The sequence below is a fragment of the Asterias amurensis genome, chromosome 1 (genome assembly GCF_032118995.1).
Source record: "Asterias amurensis chromosome 1, ASM3211899v1".
Lineage (NCBI taxonomy): Eukaryota > Metazoa > Echinodermata > Asteroidea > Forcipulatida > Asteriidae > Asterias > Asterias amurensis.
The window spans coordinates 26,672,401-26,698,733 of NC_092648.1; the positions used below are offsets into that span (position 1 = coordinate 26,672,401).

Here is a 26,333-nt window from a genome sequence, read left to right on the forward strand (position 1 = left end):
CGCGCGTATTTTTTCAAACGGGTGAAGACCGTTCGTCACACGAAATGCGCTGTACACTTTTAAACGGAGTTGCTGCAAGCAGAGAGAAGTTTTCGTCCTTTTAATTGTCATTTAAAGATTAATACAATTGGAATCGGATCAAACAAACTAAAAATGCTGATGGTGAAGTCGTGCGCGGCTGTCAATCACTGGAGGAGGGAAAACTGAGTCGGCAAAGGGATTGTCTTTCCATAAGTAGGTAGGCCTTTGCATTTTTTTAGCGATTCATATTATTATTATTATATCTAACGTTACAAATATAAGCCGGAAATTTAAACTATCTTTCATAAAAATAATTATTATTGGCCAAGTATTTGTTATTTTTACCGAGCAATACTATTTTTGTTTTCGCTCCGTTACAGATGGTTGTCTGGAATCGACGAGGACGGGAAGCCCGGATTTCAACAGATGTTTGTCATAGCATCAATAATTAAAAGGTTCGGGAAAGCGACAAGTATATGCGAATTATGTACAGACGATACAAGTTCGTTGAGAGGATCAGTCATCTCGGAAATAGCCGACTTCGTTATTTGTGACCAAAATAAAAATATTTATTTCTGGCGGAACAGTAAAACGGTTATGGAAGTTTTGCTGTTGGGATTGTTTTTCAATTAACATGATGAATAGAAGCTTAACAATAAAAAGTTTAAATTTGTTAATGGAGTCAACTCTCAATTATCACATTGTATTTTGTTTTCATCTTTCTTGTTCTTTTCCCTCGATTTTAGCGAGTATGTAGTTCTCACTCTAGTGCCTACTCGAATTGTTTATTGTAGGAGCGACTCTTGTTTTGTCTTTATATGGTTTATTGCCATTTTCTCAATGAACTGAAAGAATAAAAAAAAACATGTACTTGAATCCCAATACAGTTTCTCGGCCGAGTGTTTGTTTAGAAATTTAAATATCATTATCATAATACTAATAGGGCATTTGATAGACACAAATGTAAAGTTAGTTTGCTTTATTGCATTTCAATCAGAAACTTTTTCATACTTCAAACTATCGATCGTCATGTTTTCCCCCCATTTCTATTCTCAATTTACAACTTCAACTGACAGACTCAAACCCGACCAAGTGCACATTAATTTACCCGTTTGAAGGAATTGCGCCGCCATTGTTGGGCCGCGTGTTTATGCACGCAGCATAGCGCAATGTCCTATCCAGTCAGTATAATGGAGATCAATGGTTGCACCAGCCTTGGCTGGGCTAATGGGTTAAGTTCTGGACTGACCACTTTCTTCCCCGGGTTGAGCGAAATACTCCACCAGGTCCCTCAAGATGTCAGTCACTGAATCCAAGGAGAAGCTTTCCCACAACCTCCGATCATCATCCTCAGTCCTCAGTGACTCCAAGGCTCTAACAAACAGACAATTTATTCCAATAAGTAATCAAATCAACAAGCACTCAAAAAAAGTATAGCAATTCTGTTTTTTATATAAGGTTCTTTTCCTAGATATGTTTGTTGATCAATAACTTTGGATTGGACAAATCAAAACTTACTATAGCTGAATTTGAACCTGCAACCTCCGGATTAATGTGTAGGCATTCTACCAAATGAGCTATCTAAGGTAGAGCGCCAGCATGTTAATTTGTTCCACAAACTGAGCATACTAGGGCTAGATGGCCCAGTTGAGAGAGCGCTAGTATATTAAACCAGAGGTCCCAGGTTCATATCCTGCTGTAGTCAATTTGATAGACTTTGCTAGGGTTGAAATGTCTGGTCATTAACTATTTTTTCCCAAACTTTTTACAGATATATTGCAGGAGACCATCGTGATAGTCAGATGTTTGTTACCACACCTATCCCAGGATAACCAGTTTAGCTTCAAGCAGTTTCTCTTACCCGATGAACTGATGGAATAGAGAAGTACTCTTGCGGATGACCACAGCTGAACGTGACTCTTCATCTCGGGCACGTACCACGGAGAATCCATCGTCCATGTGGCCGTCACGATGCATCACGACCTAAGAAGAGAAAAAGACCAAGATGTCACATTCTGTCCTTCTACAAGCCCCAGGGCATACTGTCATCGAGCCATGCCACAGAAAATTGCGCTTTAAAGTTTTTGGCCACGACACTATTCCCTACACACTGTGAATGACGATGTGTAATATGAATTCCATGTAGAAGTTTCAGCTTCATTAATCGTCAAGTTAATCGAGCAATGTTTTCAGGAGAGTCGTGTAAATACGAGACAATTTATTTCTCAAAAACTACAGCACCTCGACAATAGATTTGTTTGCTTATCAAAACTAAGCAGGGCACCAGTCAGACACTAATTGCTTTACTCAACCATTTGGTTGGTAATCTGACTTGGTTGGCAATACTGTTGGTTTGCAAAGCTTCCTGTGCTCAACTAAAAATTAGCCACCTTCGCCTTTTTTTAAGGGCCTCAGGTCCTAATTGCTCAGTTGCAGAGGAAATTTAATCACCAAAATCAACAGAGTGATAGTCTAGAATCTGAAAATTTCATTTGTGGCATCCACAAGGAATTCAGTTATTTTTATAATTGCAGTTTTTAATTGAAAGTCTGGCATTCTAATAATGCGCAGCGAAAGCTTTCGAGAAGAGTCAGGTTTTGTTTTTGATTTTTGAATTGGTGCTGAGCAAGGCCAAAGATGGCCTTGATAAAGTGAGCAAACTGCAGACTGAAGTTTTGGCTTTTACGATTATTTGAGAAATTTCCTATCATTTTATGGAGGGAAAACGAAATTGGTTGATCACCTTATGATGAAAGATGAAATCCTTTGAACTAAAAGAAAGTTGCAGATAGTGTGATTGGAAGAAAAGTGGCGGCAAATCTTTTCTATCTTTAACTACATGATTTATGCGTTTGATTTGTAAGGGGAGGATATTTTGACCATCTGTATTCTTTCTGGGGTGATCCCTCCCCCCCAAAATGAAACAAACCAATCATCAGAAAATAGCAAATAGGTCATCTAAGCCCTTCTAATTTAACTGCTTTTTAGAGCCTTCGAGAAATACTCTGCTAGGGTCGAAACATCAGGCCATTTACTATCTTTTTGCAATTGAAATACTAATCACACTAACCATTTTTGCAGGCGTCTTATGTTTCTAGCTTTCAATTCAATGTATCTTACCTAAACCAATTGCTGCCAGTTATAGTCTGGTTCCTTTTGGTATAAAGGACATTGTATTAGTTATTGTTATTGCATGGCAAGGTGTATGACCATGATAACTTCAGTATGCTTAAGGTATACCTTGAATAGATGTCAGAATTGCATTGGGAATAATAACATTGTTGTGGTTTTTACCAAACACCATTGTGTGATCATCACCATCATCATGTCCCATAGCCTTGCGGCTGTTGAGGTGACCCTGCACTCTCGACAATTTGGCTCCACTCTTCTCGGTTTTCAGGCAGTCTGGACCCAAGTTCATGGCTTTTCTTACCGTAAGCAAAGAATCATCGCTTGCGGAAGCAGGGCATTCTGCGCTTACAATGTACGTCAAGCGATTTCACGGGTTAGCAGGGAATTTGGGATTGTGCGCGAGCATACTCAACGTTTCTCACATTCGAGAAAACTGTAGCTAAAAACCTAAAAAGGAATGCAGCAGCTGATTTGGGTTGTGTTTACATGTTGACAATTGTACGCGGTTTTTCACTGTTTTCTCCTGTCTCACACAACGGATTAAAGCCATTATACACTTTCGGTAAACAGTATTGTCCAAGTCCCACACTTCGTGTATCACAACTTATATATAAAATAACAATCCTGTGGAAATTTAGGCTGAATCGGACATCGGAGTCGGGAGAAAATAACGGAAAAACCCACTCCTGTTTTCGCGCGTTTCGCCGTGTCATGACATGTGTTTATAACAACTCCGTAATTCTCGTTAACGAGAATTTATATTGTTTTACCGTTTTCTCAAAAAGTAAAGCATTTCATGGACTAATATTTCAAGAGAAGTCTTTCACCATTACCTTCTGTAAACCCTGTAAATTATTTGTAAATCTGTGAACTTTTTTTTTTTTTTCTGTACCGAAAGGGTCCAATGGCTTTAAGTCAAAATTTTGCACATGTTTTTTTTTTTCATGGATATTGTTGACCACATAAAGCATGAACACTGTGACTATTTTTTCAACTCAACCAATCGTTGCAATACCTTTGTTTTTTGAAAGGGCAAGGGCACCAAGGCATTTTCTCCTAAGAGCACCCTATGAGGAAATTGCAAATGTCTACTGTATTATTTCAAGGGGGCATGGAGGCAATCACCTTTGTTGCCTCCGTGAAATATCAGGCCTGCCTTTAAGGCTAGGAATACAGCATTTATAAGTACTTCATCCACTTTACTAATCCATCCTCTTTGAGATGATGGATGCCAAAGCAAAGGGTCACATCGAGATGACTTCATCCATGTCAACCTCCATCCATAACTCTCAGTTTTATTACTTCAAGTTGTTTGAGTCAATGTCCTCTTCCAATCCATTCTGTATAATTAAGGAGACTGCCCCCCCAGGGGATACGAGTGCAGACAGACGGGCTTCGTGTCGCTCCTACTAACCCCCCCCCTCCTCTCTCTATGACCTACCTTTCTATCCACTTGCCTGCCTCCTCCAACCGATTTCTCCTCCACCTAAAAACAGATAAGATAGATTCTTCAGGTAACAAGAGGAAAGTGTAATACTGCCGTCTCTCGGATAATCTCATAAGAAGTCTAGAGGACACACTAAGACGGTGAAACGCTCAATGTTGGTGCTTCTGAGATAAGCCCTATTGCATGCTCATCCTTAAAAAATTTAAAACAAGTATTTGTATGAAAGATGGTGATGCGTCCAAAACAATCTTAGCCTAATTTCACTGTTTACTGGGGGGGGGGGGGGGGTAAAGAAAAATCACTTCTTATAGTTCTACTTGATGATCATTAGAACAGAATGCTACGATATACAGAACACTTGGCTAGCCTCTCACTTTGCCAAAGTACATACGAACTATGTCACCTCATTTGCAAAAATTGTGACCATGTGCATTCCGTGGCACTTGATCGCAGGCAAGATACAAATCAAGTCATATGAACAATATTACATTACGCATCACAATAACAAAACAAAATCAGAAAAGTTATGGTTGAAACATTTTGAAATACTTCCCCTTTATAATTTAAAGTTGATAACGAAATTGCATTTGATTACTTCCAAAAATAAAAAAAATTATGCTTTTTACAACTGAGCTATGTACATTCTAATGATACCAGCAGGAAGACAAGTCTCAGTTGTGCTCTCCAATAAACATAAGATGTTGCAATTACATCGTTAATACACTAACGATTCTCCGAAGGATCCTGATTTGATGCTTTATGAATAATATCACGACTTCCACAGGATTTATTTATTCTTTCAATTTCATTTTCACCAATGTTAACTCGCCACAATTGTCATAAAAGAAGTAAAATATTGTTACAATTTTAATTTGTATGTACAGCAAAAAGACAATTGTGTAAAATCCAAAAGACAGAAATAGCACCACAACTTGTAAGCAATACCAACAAAAGAAAAAATCATTATACTGGAGTTGAACTTTCCCTTTTAATTTGTTATATTACTCCCAACTGATCTTCCCAACGGATCTTCCCAACCTAATGAGAGATAGACAGGGATGGGCAGGGCTCAACATGATTCAGACCTGGTCGACTAGAGAGAGAGATATTGCTCCTAAATTTTTTTTTTTTTTTTTTTTTTTAGAACAAAGAAACTTATTTATTTAAAAAAACAAACATATGCTTTACTTGGGTAATCCATCAGTTCATCATGGGCACGCTCAAAATCGCTTTAAGACCTAAATTCAATTTCAACCTGGGAAGTGTGCTCTGCATTAATAAGACAACGAATAAATCTACCAGAATAACAAACAATTAAATCATCCATGTAAGAATTCCAGCCATGAATAACCGATAATAAATTGTTTAGAGAGAAGAAGAACAACAAAACTGCCAGAAGAATTCTGCATCATGGGCAAACCAATATTGTGATGTTTAAATGGTATTCCTAATCAGAAAAGGTCACTCATTTTTTAACTCCATCTGTTACCCACGGCTGCAAACTGAAAAAGTCAACACATAAATTCCTCTGCAGGAAATATCCCAGGCAGATGTTCAGGCGGGCCCCCAGGGCTTATGGAAACATTAATGTCAATTAAGAGTCATTAACTGCGGCCTCCAGTCTGTACAGTCTGAGCTGCCAGGACGAGGGAAGGCACATGGAATGAATTTAGAGAGATGATTGCCTTGCTCATATTATGAAGACAAACCGTGCGGAATTTCTAATGTAAAGAAACGGCCGATATTAAGATTAGACTTTAGGGTCTATGGCCCTGCGTCTGTGATTAACTTTTTCTCTGTCAGATGTTGTCATACAGATTAAAATGATGGTGAAAACTAGAGTAAATTTTGTTGGAAAAACGGAATCACGTAACTTCACTTCCAACCTGTCACAATCAAATGAAAAGAAACCTAATTGACTTTAATTAACTATTGTTTACACAAGTTTACAAGTCTTAGGAATATACTAAGCGAATATTGTACGTACTCGAAGAGGCTTACATCATGGAGGTAGATGCTTGCATGTAGACTGTTTTAAATGGACCCTAAACCTGATTTCTTGCAGATGGCAAACGATAAAACATTCATTCAAGATACCGTCATAAGATACCAGCTCTAAGCCAACACCGCTCATAAAAAAAGATTTCTTGTATGGTGTCACCGCAACCCTTCCTGAATTAGTATTTACCTCCACCCACAGCCTATTAAGTCTTATCATACCATCATAAAATTACCAAAGAAAGGCAGACATCAAATCTTAAACCTCAGATGAGACTTGTTGAAAATCCGCGGTAACAAAAAAAGTGTCAGTAATTATGAGGGAGACATCCGATAGCAAAGTCAATTACAACTACACGGAGAGCTTATAAATGTCTTTAACCCAACACAAGAATATACATGTCTATAAACCAGAGCCTCCTCTCGGCTGAGTTCATTCGATCGACTAATGGAAAATTAATAAGTTATTCAAGTTGAGCCTAGAGAGGGCATTATGTTTTTCTATATAAGCATCTGGACATGACCAGACTAGCATGAGGTTGAAATGACTTGCAGCTTGTCTTTTAAAGGCATGGAAACCTTTGGTAATTGTCAAAGACTTTCTCACTTGGTGTACATGTACATGTACATGTACATGTACATGTACATGTATCCTAACATACATGTATGCACAAGACAACAAACCTGTGAAAATGTTGACTCAATAGTCATCAAAGGTGAGGATAATGAAAGAAAAAAACAACCTTGTTGCACAAATTTGTGTGCTTTCGGATGCCTAAAAAAGGCTTCAGGTCTGATGAAGTCTTGTATCAGTTTCAAAAACTTGAGTGAGAAATTACCTCTTTCTCAAAATCTACGCCACTTCAGAGGGAGTATTTCTTATAATATTTTATACTACCCACAGCTTTCCATTGCTAGTTACTGAGTAAGTTTTTATGCCCTTAAATATTTAGAGTAATTACCAACAGGACCAAGTGCCTTTAAGAAAAATTCATCAATACTCCCAGGTTCAGACAATCCTATTGGTTGAAAGATGGTCACATGTTAATATTCATATAGCTTATAAGGACATAGCTAGAGCAATTTTCCGGTGTTGAGCCCCAAGTTTTTGTTTTTCAATCTTAATCAGTCGTTATCAAACTTGTTCATGGAGAGACTCAAAGGAAATGCTTTTGCGCTATCGGGGGCAAAATGTTCTGCTGACCCTGTGAAGGACAAAGTAGACTCAGCGTTTGCCCTGAAGGACTAGCAAGAAAGTGTCATTTCACTAGTCCGTCAGCTTCTTCACAAGTCCATATTTCATATTAAATAAGGATGCTTTTAACACTAATCTAGCCAGCTGGTCCACTTGGAGAGAATTTCGACTTGATCTCTGGTGTTTCGAGTGGCATTTGGCCAGCAGGAAAGTGTGATTTCACTAGTCCGTCAGCTTCTCCACAAGTCCATTTGTTTTTTCCATATTAAATAAGGATGCTTTTAACACTGATCTAGCCGGCTGGTCCACCTGGAGAGAATTTTGACTTGATCTCTGGTGTTTCGAGTGGCATTTGGCCAGCAGGAAAGTGTGATTTCACTAGTCCGTCAGCTTCTTCACAAGTCCATTTGTTTTTTCCATATTAAATAAGGATGCTTTTAACACTGATCTAGCCGGCTGGTCCACTTGGAGAGAATTTTGACTGGATCTCGGGTGTTTTGAGTGGCATTTGGCAAGCAGACCACAGTTAAAGGGTTTAGTACTTTTTGTATGACACAAAACACAATGTCCACATATTAACATTGAATTTACACGGTGTGACGATAGTGATGGTCAAAAGTTTCCCTTAGTATATTACTTGCTGAGAAGATGTAGTTTTTGAGAAATGAGTAACGACAAGTCACAAAAATAATTTTTGTCTTGGTGAGACGAAACATTTTTTAGCATGTAAATCGTGTTTACCAGTAATGGTTATTATATCATAACTGGTAAATACATTTTAAATGATAACAATTATTTTTGTGACATTGTGTTCCTGATTTCTCAAAAACTACACCACCTCACCAAGTCATATTTGAAGCGAACCTTTCTACTTTCATTATCTTCAAACTGTGTAAAATGTAAGTCTGAGGATGCGTTACAAAAAGTAACAGTAAGGGAGAATGCTAGTAAAGTGTTTCTACTATTATCACTCATTGCAAAGAATGGACATGTGACGTGTAGAAAATGGTTGTATGGCTTCTGAATGGCACCCTGTACAAAGATATTGACAAAATAGGGAGACCGCCGACATAGGGCTACATAGCTCAGTTGGTGGAGCACTGGCACGTTAATGCGGAGGTCAATGGTTCAAATCCCACACTAGTCAATATTTCTTTGTTCAGCCCCAAATCACCTGAAAAGGCAACAATCTGGAAGAAGTTATCTTGCAGGGAAGAATCAAAGATAAATGAGTAAAGCCAGAAGGCAATAGGCTTTAGTGGTTGGATCAGGTGAAGAATTTAACCCCGTCACCCAATAGAAAAACACTTTTAGCTTTCGAGAAAGACTACGCTGGGGTCAAAACATCAGGCCACTTACAATAAGTATGCATTTATACCATGTGTTCTTTTGGTTGGTGAGCAGTTTGCAACAGCTATAATATTTTCAAAGCATAATAATACCAAGGAGCACAGCCTGAGATGGATCACATTGATGTTCCATTGTGCAAACCTTGAAACATCATCAGACATGTTTTCATTATCAACAACAACTTACTCAAATTACTTGGCCTTGAATTCTAATTAAAGCCATTATACACTTTCGGTACAGACCAAAAAAATAAGTTCACAGATTTACAAATAATTTACAGGGTTTACAGAAGGTGATGGTGAAAGACTTCTCTTGAAATATTGTTCCATGAAATGCTTTACTTTTTGAGAAAACATTAAAACAATATCAATTCTCGATAGCGAGAATTACAGATTTATTTTAAACACATGTCATGACACGGCGAAACGCGCGGAAACAAGAGTGGGTTTTCCCGTTATTTTCTCCCAACTCCGATGACCGATTGAGCCTAAATTTTCACAGGTTTGTTATTTTATATATAAGTTGTGATACACGAAGTGTGGGACTTGGACAATACTGTTTACCGAAAGTGTATAATGGCCTTAACTATGGTAGCATGTAAATAAACAAATCATAACAAAAACATCATATCATACAAGATGTATTTTTTTTTTTTTAAAGGAGCCAGGAGCGAAGGTTTTGATTACATTGTCACAGGTTTTTGTTCCACTCAGTATTTGTATGTTAACATGGCTAACGATCTAAACAGACATTTAGGACTTTGTAACTGAACTTTAAAGGCACTGGTCACTATTGGTAATTACTCAAAAACTTACTTGGTAACTAGCAATGGAGAGCTGTTGGTGTATAAAACATTGTGAGAAATGGCTCCCTCTGAATATGAGAAAGAGGTAATTTATCGCTCGCATAGTAAAAGACTTAAGCTGAAACCTTTAATTATGCATCTGAAAGCACACAAAGTAATGCAACAAACCAGAAGGGTGTTTGTTTTTTTCTTCTTTAACTTTTTCTTGCAAATTCAATGACTAATTGAGCCCAAAGTTTCATAAGTTTGTTATTTTATGCATATGTTGGGATACACCCAGTGAGAATACTGGTTTTTGACAATCACCAAAGGTGTCCAGTGAGTTTAAAGACAGACTGCTTGTCATGCACAAATGTGTATTGTGTTTTTAAAGCAACATTACAGAATTGGTTTTGCTAGCAAAAACGTTGCTTGCAGTGTAAACACTTTATGTAATCCACCGTATACAGAAACAGACAAACCCGTAGAAGTTTGAGATCGATCAGCCATCTAAGTCGCATTGCATCAATGCCAAATCAAAAATGAATAAAACGCTCACTGAGCGATAAACTCCTAACGCAAAATCAGATTATTTATTTCTCATCAGATATGAAATTTTAAACAAAAATATTTCAAGGGATGTTTTCTACTATCATCATCTTTAGACTGTGTAAGTTTTATGTAAATCTATGATCTTAACGACTTTTGTTTCTTACCAATTCTGTAACGTTCCTTTAATCGTAATGATGAAAAAGTAAGGTGTGTGACACCATGTAAAAAATCTCCTCTGTGAGCAGTGTTGGCTCTGAGAAGAGCCTGTATGACTGCTCTCCAACACTGAGCACTTTTATACAGTTGGTTCGCAAGACAAAAATCCAGGATTCAAAATGCCCGTTTAAAGAGATGGGTCTTGAACTGTAGACTGAAGATTGAAGCCTCATTCTGTGTTTCTTTTTCATTTTTCTTTATTTGTATAAAAAGTAGCAGTCCAAAGGGAAATTATTGTGTCAATGAAATTATTTTCAGTTTGGAAGACTTTATTAAAAAAAATTCCACTCAGGATCTTTGGGGGGGGGGGGGGGGTGGGGCATTGTCAAACGGTGAGATATTTTACAAACAGCTCAAACTCCTTTCTCTTGTCGTTTCATCTCTTCTGTGAAGACATCAAGATGATCTACCTCACAGGGACAGGAAATTAAACACAAACTGACTATCATATCATCTACTCTAACACAACTCAGCCTTGAGGCTTTCTCACAGCTACTCAAATAAAAAATAAATAAAATAAAAAACTCTCAAATGTCAGATGTAAGGGAATATGTCAACTCGAGGTCATCTCAGAGCATCAGGCTGCTGTAGAAAAGCAACATCTCTTATAGAGAAATACAGGGAGTCGGGGGGGGGGGGGTTGAAATTAACAGCTGGTAGTAGGAATGTTTGATTAACTGACTGAATGAGTCAATCTTTTAAAATGCCGCAATGGCGCACCGTTGTGTTTCAGCCACATGATCTCCTCAGTGGGCATGAAATCTAAACAGTCAGTGCTCTGATTAATACGGGGCTGGAGGAGCAGTGAAGACTTTATATCTGTCATCTTTGATGTGGAAATTAACATTTTTTGCTTCGTCTCCAAAGTTGTTATGGCTGAATGTGGGGGGGGGGTAGGTTAGGGGATATTGTTTTAACGCCATGCTGCATTGGATTGTTGTGTGTGAAAGAAGGTCTCTGTCAAACAGTTATTGATTTCTGTTTTTCTTCGAAGTTGATTTCTGTTTTTCTTCGAAGTGAAGCAAATGGGAAGATGTTGTAGTGAATAAGTCAATGTCTGCTGTACTTGACTCATAAGATGTGGCAAAAAAAAATAGTAATCCAGAGGCTCTAGTTGAAAACCTACACCTACGCATGGAAATACTTCATCATGGTCCACAATCTCCTTATATTCTCCTAAGCCCCTTGCATGAAACGGAACGCACTAGCCTGCTTAAACTCATTTGTTTGGCATTGCTTGACTGACCCTGTATATTTATTTTTACTTACTTGTCTTTTGTTAAAAATGATAGAGTGAAAATCTTTAACAAGCTCTTAACTACATTCTCTTTATACTTTGATAGTCTAACTAGCTTGTAAACTTTACTTGCTTTATTTTTCAATTTTTTTTTCAGGCACCTTAGAATATGTTAGGTCACAGATAGTTGATGCTTGACAAATTTTTTAATGTTATGCATAGCAGAAAACAATCTTCTTCTTCTTGGTTAAGTTTTCCCAAACAAGGCTGAAAGCCACTCTTGGGAAATGGGCTATGTACTTAAAGAAAAAAAATTGAAGATGAAAATAATTCAGGGGAGCTTAAGGTAGGAATTGATATTCCCTCTTAAAACAGTCTAGATTGTAGGATGGAGGGAAACATGCACCAGGCAAGGAGTTCAAAAGAGATGCAGTACGTGGAATGAAGCTGATGGAATCACTCTGCTCTACATCCCACCAAAGCAAGATTGTGTATAGTATCTTATCTGTAGTGGTGCAATACACTTTTGTCAACAATTAATACTGACATCTTTGAAAGCAGTTCTTACTTGAATGCAACATTTTCTCTGAACAAAACGTAAATCCAAGCCATTTGACCCAAGGGGGCGTTATCCTAGCTTTGGAGGACACCTAGCCAGCCCCCCTTGCTAGAACATTCTGTTGACTAGAAATACAAACTGAGACTGTCTCAGAAAGGGAGAGCATTGCGCAGTGAAAAAAAAAACAGGACAGATAACTTTCAGTCAAGTCTAAATACAGAATCAGAATGGGACGGTTCTTTAAAAAAAAAGTTCTAATTCTAATTCTAAACATCTACCTAGGCCCTTTGATCCAAATCTACAACATTATGTTGACAGAAAACACATGACAATATACAAGAAAGGAAGAGCATTGCGTAGTGAAATGAGATATAACACAGCACAGATATCTTTCAGTCAAGTCTAAATACAGAATCTATGTTAGAATGGGATGGTTCCAAACATCTACCTAGGCCCTTCGACCCGAGTCTACAACATTATGTTGACAAGAAAGGAAGAGCATTGCGTAGTGAAATGAGATATAACACAGCACAGATAGTCTTTCAGTCAGGTCTTAAACAGAATCTATGTCAAGATGAGGATGGTTTAAAACGTACACCTAGGCACTTGGGGGTGTTATTCTGGCTTTGGAAGACACCTACCCCCCCCCCCTGCTACAACAGAAAATACACACGTAAACGACTACAAAAAAGGAAAAGCATTGCGCAGTGAAATGAGATATAACCCAACACAGATATCTTTCGGTCGGGTCAAAATACAGTGTCTAGGTTAGAATGAGATGATCCAAAATGTAAACCTATGCCCTTTGACCTAGGATGTAATTCTAGCCTAGGAAGACACCTAGCCCCCCCCCCTCCATGCTACAACACTGAGACTGTCTACAAGAAAGAAGAGCCCCCCCCCCCCCCCCCAATCCAAAGACTACACACACACAACATTGAGTGTCTGCCTCTGACTGCGGATTATAGTAATAATGTAGAAACGCCTGGAGCACTCAATCAATGAGCTAGAGTGTTGGCACTTAGATAAACTCCATTATTATTATTATCAAGCTATTAGATTCGGGCTCGCGCATCTTTTTCCGGTGAATTAAACAACGAATTAGGCAGGAAATCATCTCACCAGATAGGAGAGCCACAGACCCGTCTCTTTGTGCTGGATCAACACGGTGGAGTCGCCAAATTTGATTTCTGCCATCCCCATTCCGTGTTCTTGCTTGCTGTCCCAGTGAAGGGTGTCGTCCTGTTGGAAGAGATAGAGATGGGAATTGCATTTTATTGATGTCAATTATAATAGTAATAAGAAATATTTTTAAAAATGGATATATGGGTAAAACCAGAATGAATACTAATAATAATAGTGGCTTGTTATACACATGTAGTGCGCATATCCGTCACTCACTGATGCTCACTGACGCTCCTGGCGCTGTAACTTAGATTATTCGTGCAAGGTGTGTGGGACTAAGTTTGAATTATAAGATCTTCTCCTTTTACTTAGCACCATGCAATGTTTTACAAGGTGCTGTGGCGCGAATGCTGCCAATCAAACCAGGAACACCGGGGCGAAAGCCTTCTCTTTTTGATAACTGCTATAGATTCTTTATTGTGCGTTACACAACACTTGGTAAGTAATTCTAGCTTCTTTTTGAGCCATGCTGAAATAAGTGTAATGTAAATTAATTCTGAGAGTTCGACTTGAAGCGTATAACTAAACACATGTTTGTATTACAGTGTGATTACTGGTACATTATGACCTTGAAGCTGTTGAAGCTTGAGTAAAGAAAAAATTAAATAAAAAAGGTAAAAATTATGAAAAGTTTCCTTCAATTGAAACATTTCTTATGGAGCAATAAAGCACTAGCGTAAACATATAAAGCTAGTGCATCTGTTCAGTAGAGTGTGGATTCAAATCCGGATCTTGACACATGTGTCCCTGAGCAAGACACTTAACTATAATTGCTTCTCTCCACCCAGGGGTAAATGGGTACCTGTGAAGGCGGAGAGGGTTCTTGTGATTGGTTTAGCCAAGTAGCACATATATTGCGCACAGGCTGTATACTCCCAGGGAGCTGAGATGGTTTAAGGAATGATTTAAGGCCCAGTGACCGGGTAATAATGTTGAAAGTGCTTTGAGACACTCGGGCTTGAAAAGCGCTATATAAAAACGGGTTATCATTCAATATTATAACTATTATTATTAAAGCTTCAACCATTAAACATGCTGGAAGTTTAAGAAAAATGTAAACATTTAATTCTACAGTGATTAAAACAACTAGTGTAACTGGAAATAACATCCTTCAATTCATGACAAAACAAAAAGTTTCTGTTTTTGAAAATAAAATTATCACTTTCCAGACAGACTAAAATAAAACCTCATCAACCATGTATTAACTAGATTATTCTTGGTAAAGAGGAGATAATTCAAAATTATCAATTGGATCTCTGTCCCATAAGGATTTGTCATATATAGGCAGGAAACAATTAGAACGTTAATAATGTTTTCATATCCAATAAAAATGCTAATAAATGTCAAACAGACAAATATAGATCCTTCCTGGGGCAATAAATAATATACTACTGATGATCAGATTAATCTGTTTTCTTGTAGCAAATCAAATTCAAACTCAAATCACAAGTTAAATAATACAAAAAAGACTATCAAAACAAATAAACAGAAACTTAACTTCAAAGGTCAATTTGAATAAAAGTGGAAGTGAAGAGGATTTCACTGCTTTAAAATTAATAACAGTTCAACAGCCTCACTTCCTAATTTAAGTCTTGTTCGTAGTTTAATATCAAGTATACATTCGCCCCGAGGCACTTATGTTTTTTGAGAACCTTTGAAGGACAGGTGTCGCTATCAACAGTAAGTCCTATTCATTTCCTGCTTTGTTTCATTACAATTATTTTGGGGCCAATTTCATGAAGCCTGTAAGCAAAAACATTTGCTTAGCATGAAATTTCTTTATTGATAAAAACGGGATTACCAACCCAATTTCCATTTGTTGCACATTGCTTGTTAGTGGTATTCAGCTGTTGCTTGCTTATCCTGAAAATCACATGGAAATTTGGTTGGTAATCCTGTTTTTATCAAGGAAGAAATTTCATGCTACATGTAAGCAAATTTTTGTGCTTACAGGCTGTATGAAATTGGGCCCTGGTTGTGAAGCAAAGGAAACTCAGAAAAGCGAACTTAATCACTGTACTAGCCGAGAAGTTTCAGTTTTAGATGTGGGATGAAAACCTCCGATAACTATTCCAGGAAAACCCACGCAATCTGGTAGGGACTGAAAACCCAATCCACATAATGCCCCTGGTGGGATTCAAACCTGGGTCCTAGTGGTGGAAGTCAAGTATTAAAAGATAGCCCTACGCTAATCCTACCATCAGGGTTGAGAGCTGTGATTAAATCTCCATCATCACCAAGAGAACAAAAGGTCCACCATTTCCACAAAAAGACCCCCACTTATCCTCAAATATTTAGAGGAGGGGTGGAGGGAGGGGGTAAGGGGGACTCTAACCCTCAAGAGAACAAAGCCTGCAGTGTGTCATGGCTGAGCGGTCTAGTTTACTGGACCCAAGCTCTGGTGTTGTCAGCAGCAGAGTGAGGGTTCGATTCCCAGTCTTGAGCAAGGCACTTTTATAAACCAAAATTGCTTTGTAAAATGGTGAGAAGGTTAAGTATCCTGCTCTACCAGCCAGGCTCCTAGTGGATGATACCCAAGCCTACATCCTTATGGACTGTGAATGATGGGGGTGACCCTGTTTCAGCCAAGGAGTACATGTAGGAGACAACGTGCCCCAGATTACAGTGTGCCCCTGGTGACCGTTGATTTAAGTCGATAGCCCAACATAGCATATAGCCCTCACCTTGAAGTGGTCATCCAACCTTGTGACGTTAGGTGATATCTCATAAAACATTTTTTTTTCTTCAATAAACATACTCACTCGGTCGCCCACAGGCAGGCTTAATCAGAATGGCTACAACATTTGATTTACATCCACTCCACCAAAAAGATCATGGAAAAGGTCACAATTTTGGCATCATCCCTAACACTGAAAAAAGTCCTGCTCAAAAGAATACTTTCAGATATTTGTACTTTGAGGTGAAAAAAAAGACAAATTTACTAGAATGGCCTTTACATCCTCCAAAACTTGAATCTGAGAAGCATTACTGACAGTAACATTTCTCAGATTGTGTTTCCAATCGCAGATTATTCTTCCTGAATATCTATAAATAATAAATAAATAAAAAAAAGCTACCACTTTTTGTTTAGTTTCATGGTACATATCTACAACTACGTATACAGTTGAAACAAACAGTGGGTTCCAATTACCAAATGACACAATCCCTTTAACAACGGTCACCTGGCATTTAAAAAAAAGTGCAATTAAAAGTAAGTACCTTTGATTGTCGAAGGCAGAAGACTGTAGAGGTAAGATCCACTGTTTTTCTTGGAACTATGCGTACTTCACTGTCTCCAGGGCTTGACACTGCAAGATATTTTCCTGAAAAGCAATGTTAAAAAAAGTTACATTTACACTAGGAACTTACTTAAGGATTGTGACTAGTTGGGTTTGTATATTATACCTAAATCTTAAAAAACCTAAATATGAAAAATGCTTTTAAGAAAAATACTTCAGTAGTTTTAACAGTTTGGGGGATGTTTCTATTTTTTCATATTTATTGTGATGAAATGCTTAAAACTAATTTAACTTTGATTATCATTTTATGTGACTGACTACCCCTAGGGTAATAATTTTTCCTTCAAGTTAAAGGTTTTTTTATTCATAATTGTACACAATATTAAAAGTAAATGTCAATCTGATGTTAGTTTGTTTTCAATGCGATTCCATAATTTGTAATATACATGTAATCATTAATATGAAAATGGTTTCATTAAGTAAACCATTAAGCTAACCGGCAATATAATCTGGATCTATTACAAACTGTACACAAAAATTATATCTTGTTTGCGGTGACACCCTGTGCATATCTTTTTGCTGTAGTAGACTATAAAATTATTATAGATTATGTAAATAAAAAAAGCTTCAAAATCTGCTGAGCCATAACAGGGTACCAGCCAAAATGATAACTAACATGTATTGCTTTAAATTAGCTCACCCACCTATTCCTGTTTTCTATTACTACCTATGTTATTTTTATTTTTATTTTTGGTGATCTAGTTGGTAAGCAAGGTAATGTTTCAAATCCCAGCTGATGTGTGTAAGCACTGTTTACTCTGTGCTTTCCAGAGTCCTATGAAAAAAACTCACAGGCATGTTACTCGAGTGGGATTCGAACCCACGACCCTTGCAATTCTAGAGTAGTGTCTTACCGACTAGACCACCAAGATTGCCTGGTAGCTAGAGTCAGTTCGAATCCTATGTTTTAGCAGCGGGTACTGCAACAATTTTAGAGAAGATAAATTTGCATCAGAGATATCTGCTTAGACGCTTTATAAAATTTGAGCTCTGAATCACTTTTGTCTCTTCTTCTTTTTCATCTGCATATTTTTCCTTTTTCTATTTTCTTCCGCAGACCTAGACTGATATTGATCCGATCGAATTAGTCCTCGAGGACATCTTGAAGATAAAGAATGCCATCTTACCTGATGTAAGATGTCTTATCCTGCAGTCCTGATCCCATGACACATAACTACCATTCCACCTACATGTACATCGTAAAAAGAAGGTCAGTTTTAGTTTAATGACATAATGCAAAGCTTTGAGTGTCTGTCCGCCTGCGCTTTATGCATGTCCGCCCCTGCGCTTCTGGTTTTTTTTAAATTTGTTATCTAAATTGGTTGTGAGGCTTAAAGCCATTATAAGTTCACAGATTTACAAATAACTTACAGGGTTTACACAAGGTAATGGTAAAAGACTTCTCTTGAATTATTATTCCATGAAATGCTTTACTTTTTGAGAAAACATTAAAACAATTATCAATTCTCGACATCGAGAATTACGGATTATAGTAAACACATGTCTTGACACGGCGAAACGTGCGGAAGCAAGGGTGGGTTTTCCCGTTATTTTCTCCCGACTCCGATGACCGATTGAGCCTAAAATTTCACAGGTTTGTTATTTTATATATAAGTTGTGATACACGAAGTGTGGGCCTTTTGGACAACACTGTTTACCAAAGTGTCAAGTTTTGTCTGTAAATTGGAGTTGGGGGCAAGGGAACACATACAATGCTTTTGTTGGTATAACAAATCTGCAAAACTTGTTTTGGCTTTTCTTTCACCTGCACTTTAAGAATGTTTTGTTTTTTTCATCTTAAGCTAAGTTGGTCATGAAACTTGACAGCATCTGAAATCAAGTTTTGTCTATAAATGGGAGTTGAGGGCAAAGGAAAACATCTAATGCTTTCATCAAAATAGTTGTTAATAACTCCACAAAAAAAACTGCAAAATATGTTGAACATAGAAACATAGAAATAACGACTTTAGGCAAAGAATAAAATAAAAACATTATTTAAATAAAAACAAGCTAATCACTGTGTGCTGTTCAGATAGATTGGTTTTGTTCTTACTTTTTGGTGACTAGTTCAGTCCTCCAGAGTGATCTTGCATAGGAAGCCACTGCACCAGTCTCATATGACACCTCGCTACAGTCAGAAATATTCATTAAACAAAATAGATTACTGAAGATGAAGACCAACTAGACTCAATTTCATAAAGCTTCTTAAGCACAAACTGTTGCTTAACAATAGCAGGTTACCAGTCACACTATGTGACATGTTTGGGGCTGCAACCTTATTACGGTAAGTATAATTCTTTTATGCTTAGCTACTTTTTTATAAGTAGCTCTAAGGAACTGGGCCCTCTGGTCCATGTTTCGTTAAACTATTACAAACTTTTAAGTTTAAAATGCTTAACAAATGTATTTTCTAAGCTAAAGATAAAGGCAGTGGACACTATTGGTAAATAATCAAAATAATTTTTGGCATAAAACCTTACTTGGTAACGAGTAATGGGGAGAGGTTGATAGTATAAATCATTGTGAGAAACAGCTCCCTCTAAAGTAACATAGTTTTCGAGAAAGAAGTAATTTTCTACGAATTTGATTTTGAGACCTCAATTTGAGGTCTCAAAATCAAGCATCTGAAAGCACACAACTTCGTGTGACAAGGGTGTTTTTTCTATCATTATTATCTCGCAACTTTGACCACCAATTGAGCTCAAATTTTCACAGGTTTGTTATTTTAGGCATATGTTGAGATACACCAAGTGAGAAGAATTGTCTTTGACAACTTCCAATAGTATCCAGAGTCTTTAATAGATAACCTAGCAAGCAATGTAAAATACTTTTAGCAATATTTTTCAGATCCAATCTATGTAGCTTGCTTGACAAACATAAGCAACAAATGTTGGTGAGCAAATCCAATCTTGAGCTACCAGAGCAGGAACAAAATGTTGCAGGACCCACTGCTAATTTCAAGATTATGACACTGGCCCCTTGTCAATGGGCTCGCTTGGTAGTCTTGTGGGAAGACCTTAAAGGAACACGTTGCCTTGGACTGGTCGAGTTGGTCTTTGAAAAGCATTTGTAACCGTTTGTTATAAAATACATATGGTTAGAAAGATGTTTAAAAAGTAGAATACAATGATCCACACACATTTGCCTCGAAATTGCGTGGTTTTCCTTTTACTTTGCGAACTAACACAGTCGGCCATTTACATGTACATGTATGGGAGTCAAACTCCCATAAATGGCCGACCGTGTTTGTCGACGAGATAAAAGGAAAACCACGCAATTTAGAGTGATACTTGTGTGGATCATTATATTCTACTTTTAAAATATCTCTCTAATCATATGCATTCTATAACAATTGGTTACATACGCTTTTCAAAGACCAACTCGACCGATCCAAGGCAACGTGTTCCTTTAAGAATGGCAGTGGGTGTGGGTCCGATTCCCATCCGCATAGTCTGTGGTACATATTTACAATGCATATCATATATTATTGTGGTGCAAAAACCAAGAAAATATTATTAAAATCTTAAAACAGTTTTCACCTTGGAAACTGTACTTTTACTTTTTTATCTATTTTAGAGTATCCAATGACATAATTTTTGAAATGTGTATTTTTTTTTCAAAACACTAGAAGCTTGGATCTCAATCCCTTTGGGATACATTAACAAAAGTTACCTTTTAAATGAAAACTTCATACGAAACTAAGATTAAATGTGTGAAAAGACTACATTAGGGGAAAGATGGAGGGTTCATGCGTAACCGTGGTAACTAACCTGACACTTTCATCTTCTTTACATCCAGATTGGGGCACACTCAGAAACTCGTCCAAGTGTCCATGAGAGAATCTTACCACATCCATGCCATTCAAGAAACCTGTACAAGACAAAGACCAAGACACAGCACCTTGTAAATAATTACATGTTGCTAAGGATTAGGTCTTATATCTCAAACTTTGTCCCACTCCTTGCAGTAATAATACCTGGCGCATTGTTTCCTTTGGCAAAAGGCGCGAAATAAATACTGTTGTCAATATTATTTTTTATTATTTTAATAGATGGAAATTTGCATCGGGAATAAAGAATATTAATTTTGACTGATGTGTGTAAGCACTATATACCCAGTAGTTTCCCGAGCTCTGTGAAGAAAAAAATCAATTGGCATATTACTCAGGTTTTTTCACAGAGCTCGGGAAAGTACTGAGTATACGTTGCTAACTTATATCGGTGTATATGGGTAAAACCAAAATAAATATTCAAATACAGGGTGTTCAGTGCATAATACTCAAGTCATCAGTATATGGGTTCGAATCCCGGTCATGACACTAGTGTCCTCGAGCAAGACGCTTAACTATAATTAATAACCAAAATTAATATTCTTTATCCCCGATGCAAATTTAACATCTATTATATTGTTGCGGTACCCACTGCCAAAACATAGGATTCTAACTGCCTCTAGCAACCTGGGTAGTCTAGTTGGTAAGACAGTGCTCTAGAATTGCAAGGGTCGTGGGTTCGAATCCCACCTAAGTACATGTATGTAACATCCCTGTGATATTTTTTTTTTTTTTTTTTTTTTTTTTTTTTTTTTTTTCAGGACTCGGGCAAGTTAATTATTTACCATTAATTATGTTTTAACTCATCTTTCTTTTGTGTATTCAATTTTGTTTTGAAAAAAATGGGATTAGCTGTTGCAAGCTGCTTACCAACTAAACAAAGAACATGGTATAAATGCAAACAAAATAGTTAGTGGCCGGAGGTTTCCTTTCTAGAGAAGACTTTATCCTTTAGACTCTGCTAGGTTGAAGCAAGGCCACAATATCTCTTTTTGTTTGCAGTTTATATTTTTAGTTACTATACCTCATACATATTCATGACAGAGAGTCGAGTTCTCATTGGTCCATTCATCATCACGTGCCAGGTGTTAATTTTGCTAACTACCAAGGGCGCACGTGAGTATTCACGCAAGTGGTAAATGCGCATGACAAGTAATAGTTCCCCGGGAGCTATTCTACTTGTCATGCGCACTACCATTGCGCGACGTCATCCCCGGGCGCTAATGATCGTGGCACCGTTTTGTATACACACACGAACAGCGCTCTCTAAAGCGACATCCAACACATGAACAAACTTATCATGTGCATTTTGTTTCACAGTCATCATTTTCGCTCTTGCTCAAAACTCATGTTCCGGTAACTGAATACGTACAAAGTATAGTAAAACAAATATAACATGGTTTATTTCGGGTGACTAGTCAATGAGCTCCCCTCGGTATTGGAAATTGACAAACTAGTTCCCGAGGCTCCGCCTCGGGAACTAGTTTGTCAACTTCCAATACCTCGGGGAGCTAATATCGACTAGTCACCCTCAAACCATGTTGTATTTGTATACTATTTTATATTTATTTATTTGGTTTGTTTACCCTATGACAGTCTTGTATCTGGATGTTTTCATGAATTCTTTTAAACGTATATAGCAACTCTGTACATTGTGTTTCTCCAATTTTATTAAATCTAAGTAAAATTGAGCTTTTGGCTGCAATGTATGATGGTACTAAACCATTATGAATGAATGAATAAGCACTATAATTGCTTATTCATTCATTCATAATGGTTTAGTACTTATTTTTGCTTATTCATTCATTCATCCAATAAAGGGGCGCATTGCCTTCAAATCTCTCCAAATGTTGCTGGTTGGGATTGCTCCTTATCCTTTTCAACATTTGTCCATGAACTTACAGGCAGTGGACACTATTGGTAATTGTCAAAGACTAGTCTTCACAGTTGATATATCTCAACATGTGCATAAAATAACTAACCTGTGAAAATTTGAGCTCAATCGGTCATCAAAATAGTGAGATAATAATGAAAGAAGAAAAAACCCTTGTTACACGAACTTGTGTGCGTTTAAATGGTTGATTTTGAGACCTCAAGTTCTAAATCTGAGGTCTCCAATCAAATTTGTGGAAAATTACTTCTTTCTCAAAAACTATGGCACTTCAGACGGAGCCGTTTCTCACAATGTTTTATACCATCAACCTCTCCCCATTACTTGTAATCAAGAAAGGTTTTATGATGATAATTATTTTGAGTAATTACCAATAGTGTCCACTGCCTTTAAAGTGTGTTCCAATAAGTGAAAGTGATTAAAAACATGAATTTGCTTCTAAAATACAACCAGCAGAACAATTATCAGCCATTTTGTGGAGTAAAATATTTGGTTGTACAGAAATAGCAAACCACGTTCTATCATGAAATGACACAAAAACACACAATTTCAAGGGATTATATTCTACTTTTAAAATACCCTTCCAACTATATTAATTTCATAAGGCATATGGTGGCAGTTAAACAGAACCAAATGGTCACAAAAGGGTTTAGCAGAAAAATATTGCTTAGAAATTTTATCCTAAGCAAAAAAAGCACAATACCAGTCACAGACTAGTTGGTAACCTTATTCTTCTTGTGCTTTTAGCTACTTTTTGTGCTGAAGCAGCTCTGGAAAACTTAGCCCAGGTCCCCGAAATGGTAAATTATGAGGTATCTTTGAAACCCATCAAATCATTATTACTCAGATAACTTGGGTACATTATGTTCAAAAAGCACTTAAGGCAGATTAGACCCGGCTAGAAAAGCACTTTACTTCTCAGAGACCTTCTCAGAACCCAGAGCACTGACGACCAGGAGTTAGCTATTCTTAGTGCAAGTCCTCAGTTCTTGTCTGATGCAACACAGGGCAAGTACACACTCCAAAACAAAAGCTATCTTGCAGTTCGGCACTTTGATCAAGAGGGGGAAAAAGGACAGTATGCTTTCCCATCAGCATCAATAATTCTTGAAGTGGATCTCAAAGAGGATTATTTGGATGAAACAAAATGAGATTGTCCACTCCTCTGTCGGGAGTTAGAAAGCATTCTGGAGCAATTTCTCCCAGGCTGTGTTGGGGATTTCACTTATCAGGTAGACCTTGAATTTTAAAATAATATAGAAAAGAACACTGTTGAACTTCAGCGTTCTCCAGCTTTCACAGACATTGATTGTGATCGCTTGAATTGCTCTCAAATCAGTCTGAAACACGGTCGGGCAAATCCGCCTTGATGAAAACAGAGCATTATTTCAGGCATACCTTAATGCTTCTAACCCTGCTAATGTACCACCGCGTATCTTCACCAAATTCCAGGTGGCACACTTGCGTCAAAACCTACTAATACCGTGAAAAGGTTTCACATTTTTACAATCTACAATCAAGATTTGGATATCAATCCCTACCTTAAGCTCCCCCGTAGTTTTTTTTTATCTTAATTTGTTTCTGCTTTTAGCCCTTTGGGTAAACTTGCTTTAAAAAATAATAAATAAGGAAATGTCACAACAAATTACGTCCCAGTTAAGCAAAAGTAGGAAACATTAAACAGAAGAACTTATCAAAATAAATTAGATAGATTTTAGACTTGAACTTGTCTCCTCTGGATTTAATCTAAAAACTTACTTTAAAGGCAAAGTATACCGTTGGTTTTTGGGACCATTCAATTGTTTTAATTCTATATAACATGCAGATATATCTAACTAAAACTAACCTGCAAAATATAATTTTAAAAAGGTATCGTTTTTGAGACATCTCCAAAAATCTGGAGCGGCTGTGTCCAGGCAGGAAGAATAATCCGCAGTTAGGAGTGCGTTTTGGCGACCCCAACCAAAAACTGTTTCTGACGTCACAACCAAAACGGTAACCGAGCTCACAACTCTGTTGTCGTTCAGTCTGAACAGCACAACCAACGACCAACAACTGAAACAGTTTTTGGTTGGGGTCGCCAAAACGCAATCCAGAATACCCTTTGAGAAACGTTTCATGAAGAGACATTGATATGTTTTTAAACCTCTTTCTCTAAGACAACATTCCTTTCAAGGGAATGGTTTCTCGCAATCTTATTCATTTTCAACAGCTGCAGTGCTACGCACCAAGTAAGTTTTGGTGGTCATCAATTTGTGGAGTAATTACCAAAACCGTACAACCTGCCTTTAAGGTGAAACAACGCTAACCTCCGACCATACAAGAGCAAATATATGTATCTCAGAACAATCCCAAAGGATTCAGCCCAATTGTTGGCTGTGTAAAGCCCCAGGATGGAATCCATCAAAAAATCAACATCATGGTGAAGAAGAGAAAAAAACAAGTCACTCACAACTCTATGTGGGGGTGGGGGGGATTTTACACGGCTGAGAAATTAATTTGGTATTTCAGGCAAATTGATCTGCGAATGTAGTGGGTGGGTAAGGGACAATCTTACCCATGGCTTTGGTCTTGACACTTCCCGAGCTGATAGGCGCCACAGTCCATAAGGTTTGCTGGAACGACGCCTGCACCCTCGCTGGCTGCTGTTTCTTCTCTGGTGACAGATGCTGCAGGAGGATGTTCATGAAAACTGTTTGTCACAATATCAAACTTGGGGTGGGGGTGGGGGTGGGGGGGGGGTGAGAAGGGGTGGTGGTGGTGGTGGTGGTGGGGGGGGGGCAAAAACCCTCAATAATTTCTCTCTGTTTTTTTACCCTCAGCCAGTGAATGGACCACCAAGTCAAGAACAACCAGACTTAAAATTCAGTAATTTTTCCGTAATAATTTTCTATGTAATGTCGAACTCTGTGAGCATAAGTATATAATGACTCCATCCGAATGGGATGGGAGGTCAAAAGTACATCTCGCAAGGCACTCAAGGTTGATTAGTTATTTTATGCATATGTTGGGATACAGTTATGCACAAAGTGTGGACACTAGTATTTGACAATTACCAAAAGTATACCATGCATCTAATGCTTTGCAAACCAGAGACCGATCTCCCCCTATATTGTCATTGCCCCATATTTTTGACCGCGTTAGGGCGCTCTCAATAGTGCTTTTTTTCACTTACGGGGGTACACTACACGATACATCCTGCACAGTTTTAATCACCGTTCTGTCACTTTTGTTGCTCCGTAATTTTAAGTTGTTTTAGAGGCATATTGCTTAAGATGGATATGATGTCTGTGGTGGCAATGTGTTCCAGTCTTTAATAACTGTCTTGGGTACTAATGAAGATTCCCTTGGAAGTGATACAAATATGTTTGAGAGCGCCCTCACACGGTAAAAAATACGGCGCATTTGTGCACTAGACAAACTTACCAGATATCGCTCCGATGACACACTGACCAGGATGAGGTCATCTCCCACTCTGACCTTCTCGCCCTCTGACCTCTGTTTTGAAGCTGGGTAGATAGTCCACCAACATGTCTCTCCTGAAAGATGAATATAAAAACATAATCTCTGGTTAGAAACGCACACAACATTAAGAAGTTTTGTATTTTTTTCAAATAAGGACATTATATAATTTTTAT

The 26,333-nt window shown here is 37.7% G+C and overlaps 1 protein-coding gene across 2 annotated transcripts in view; it reads right to left on the reverse strand.

The window, feature by feature from the left end:
- LOC139934870 (ryanodine receptor 2-like) overlaps positions 1-26,333 on the reverse strand; it is a 248,027-nt gene that overhangs the window by 155,036 nt on the left and 66,658 nt on the right. For both annotated transcript variants that reach the window (XM_071929299.1, XM_071929290.1), the window contains exons 6-15: positions 26,122-26,234; positions 25,253-25,364; positions 20,746-20,845; positions 19,029-19,103; positions 18,103-18,161; positions 16,896-16,999; positions 13,614-13,733; positions 4,595-4,639; positions 1,883-2,004; positions 1,271-1,395 (exon numbers count right to left, since the gene is read on the reverse strand). In XM_071929299.1, coding sequence (XP_071785400.1) covers positions 1,271-1,395; positions 1,883-2,004; positions 4,595-4,639; positions 13,614-13,733; positions 16,896-16,999; positions 18,103-18,161; positions 19,029-19,103; positions 20,746-20,845; positions 25,253-25,364; positions 26,122-26,234 — 975 coding nt within the window. The remainder of the gene's footprint in view (positions 1-1,270; positions 1,396-1,882; positions 2,005-4,594; positions 4,640-13,613; positions 13,734-16,895; positions 17,000-18,102; positions 18,162-19,028; positions 19,104-20,745; positions 20,846-25,252; positions 25,365-26,121; positions 26,235-26,333) is intronic.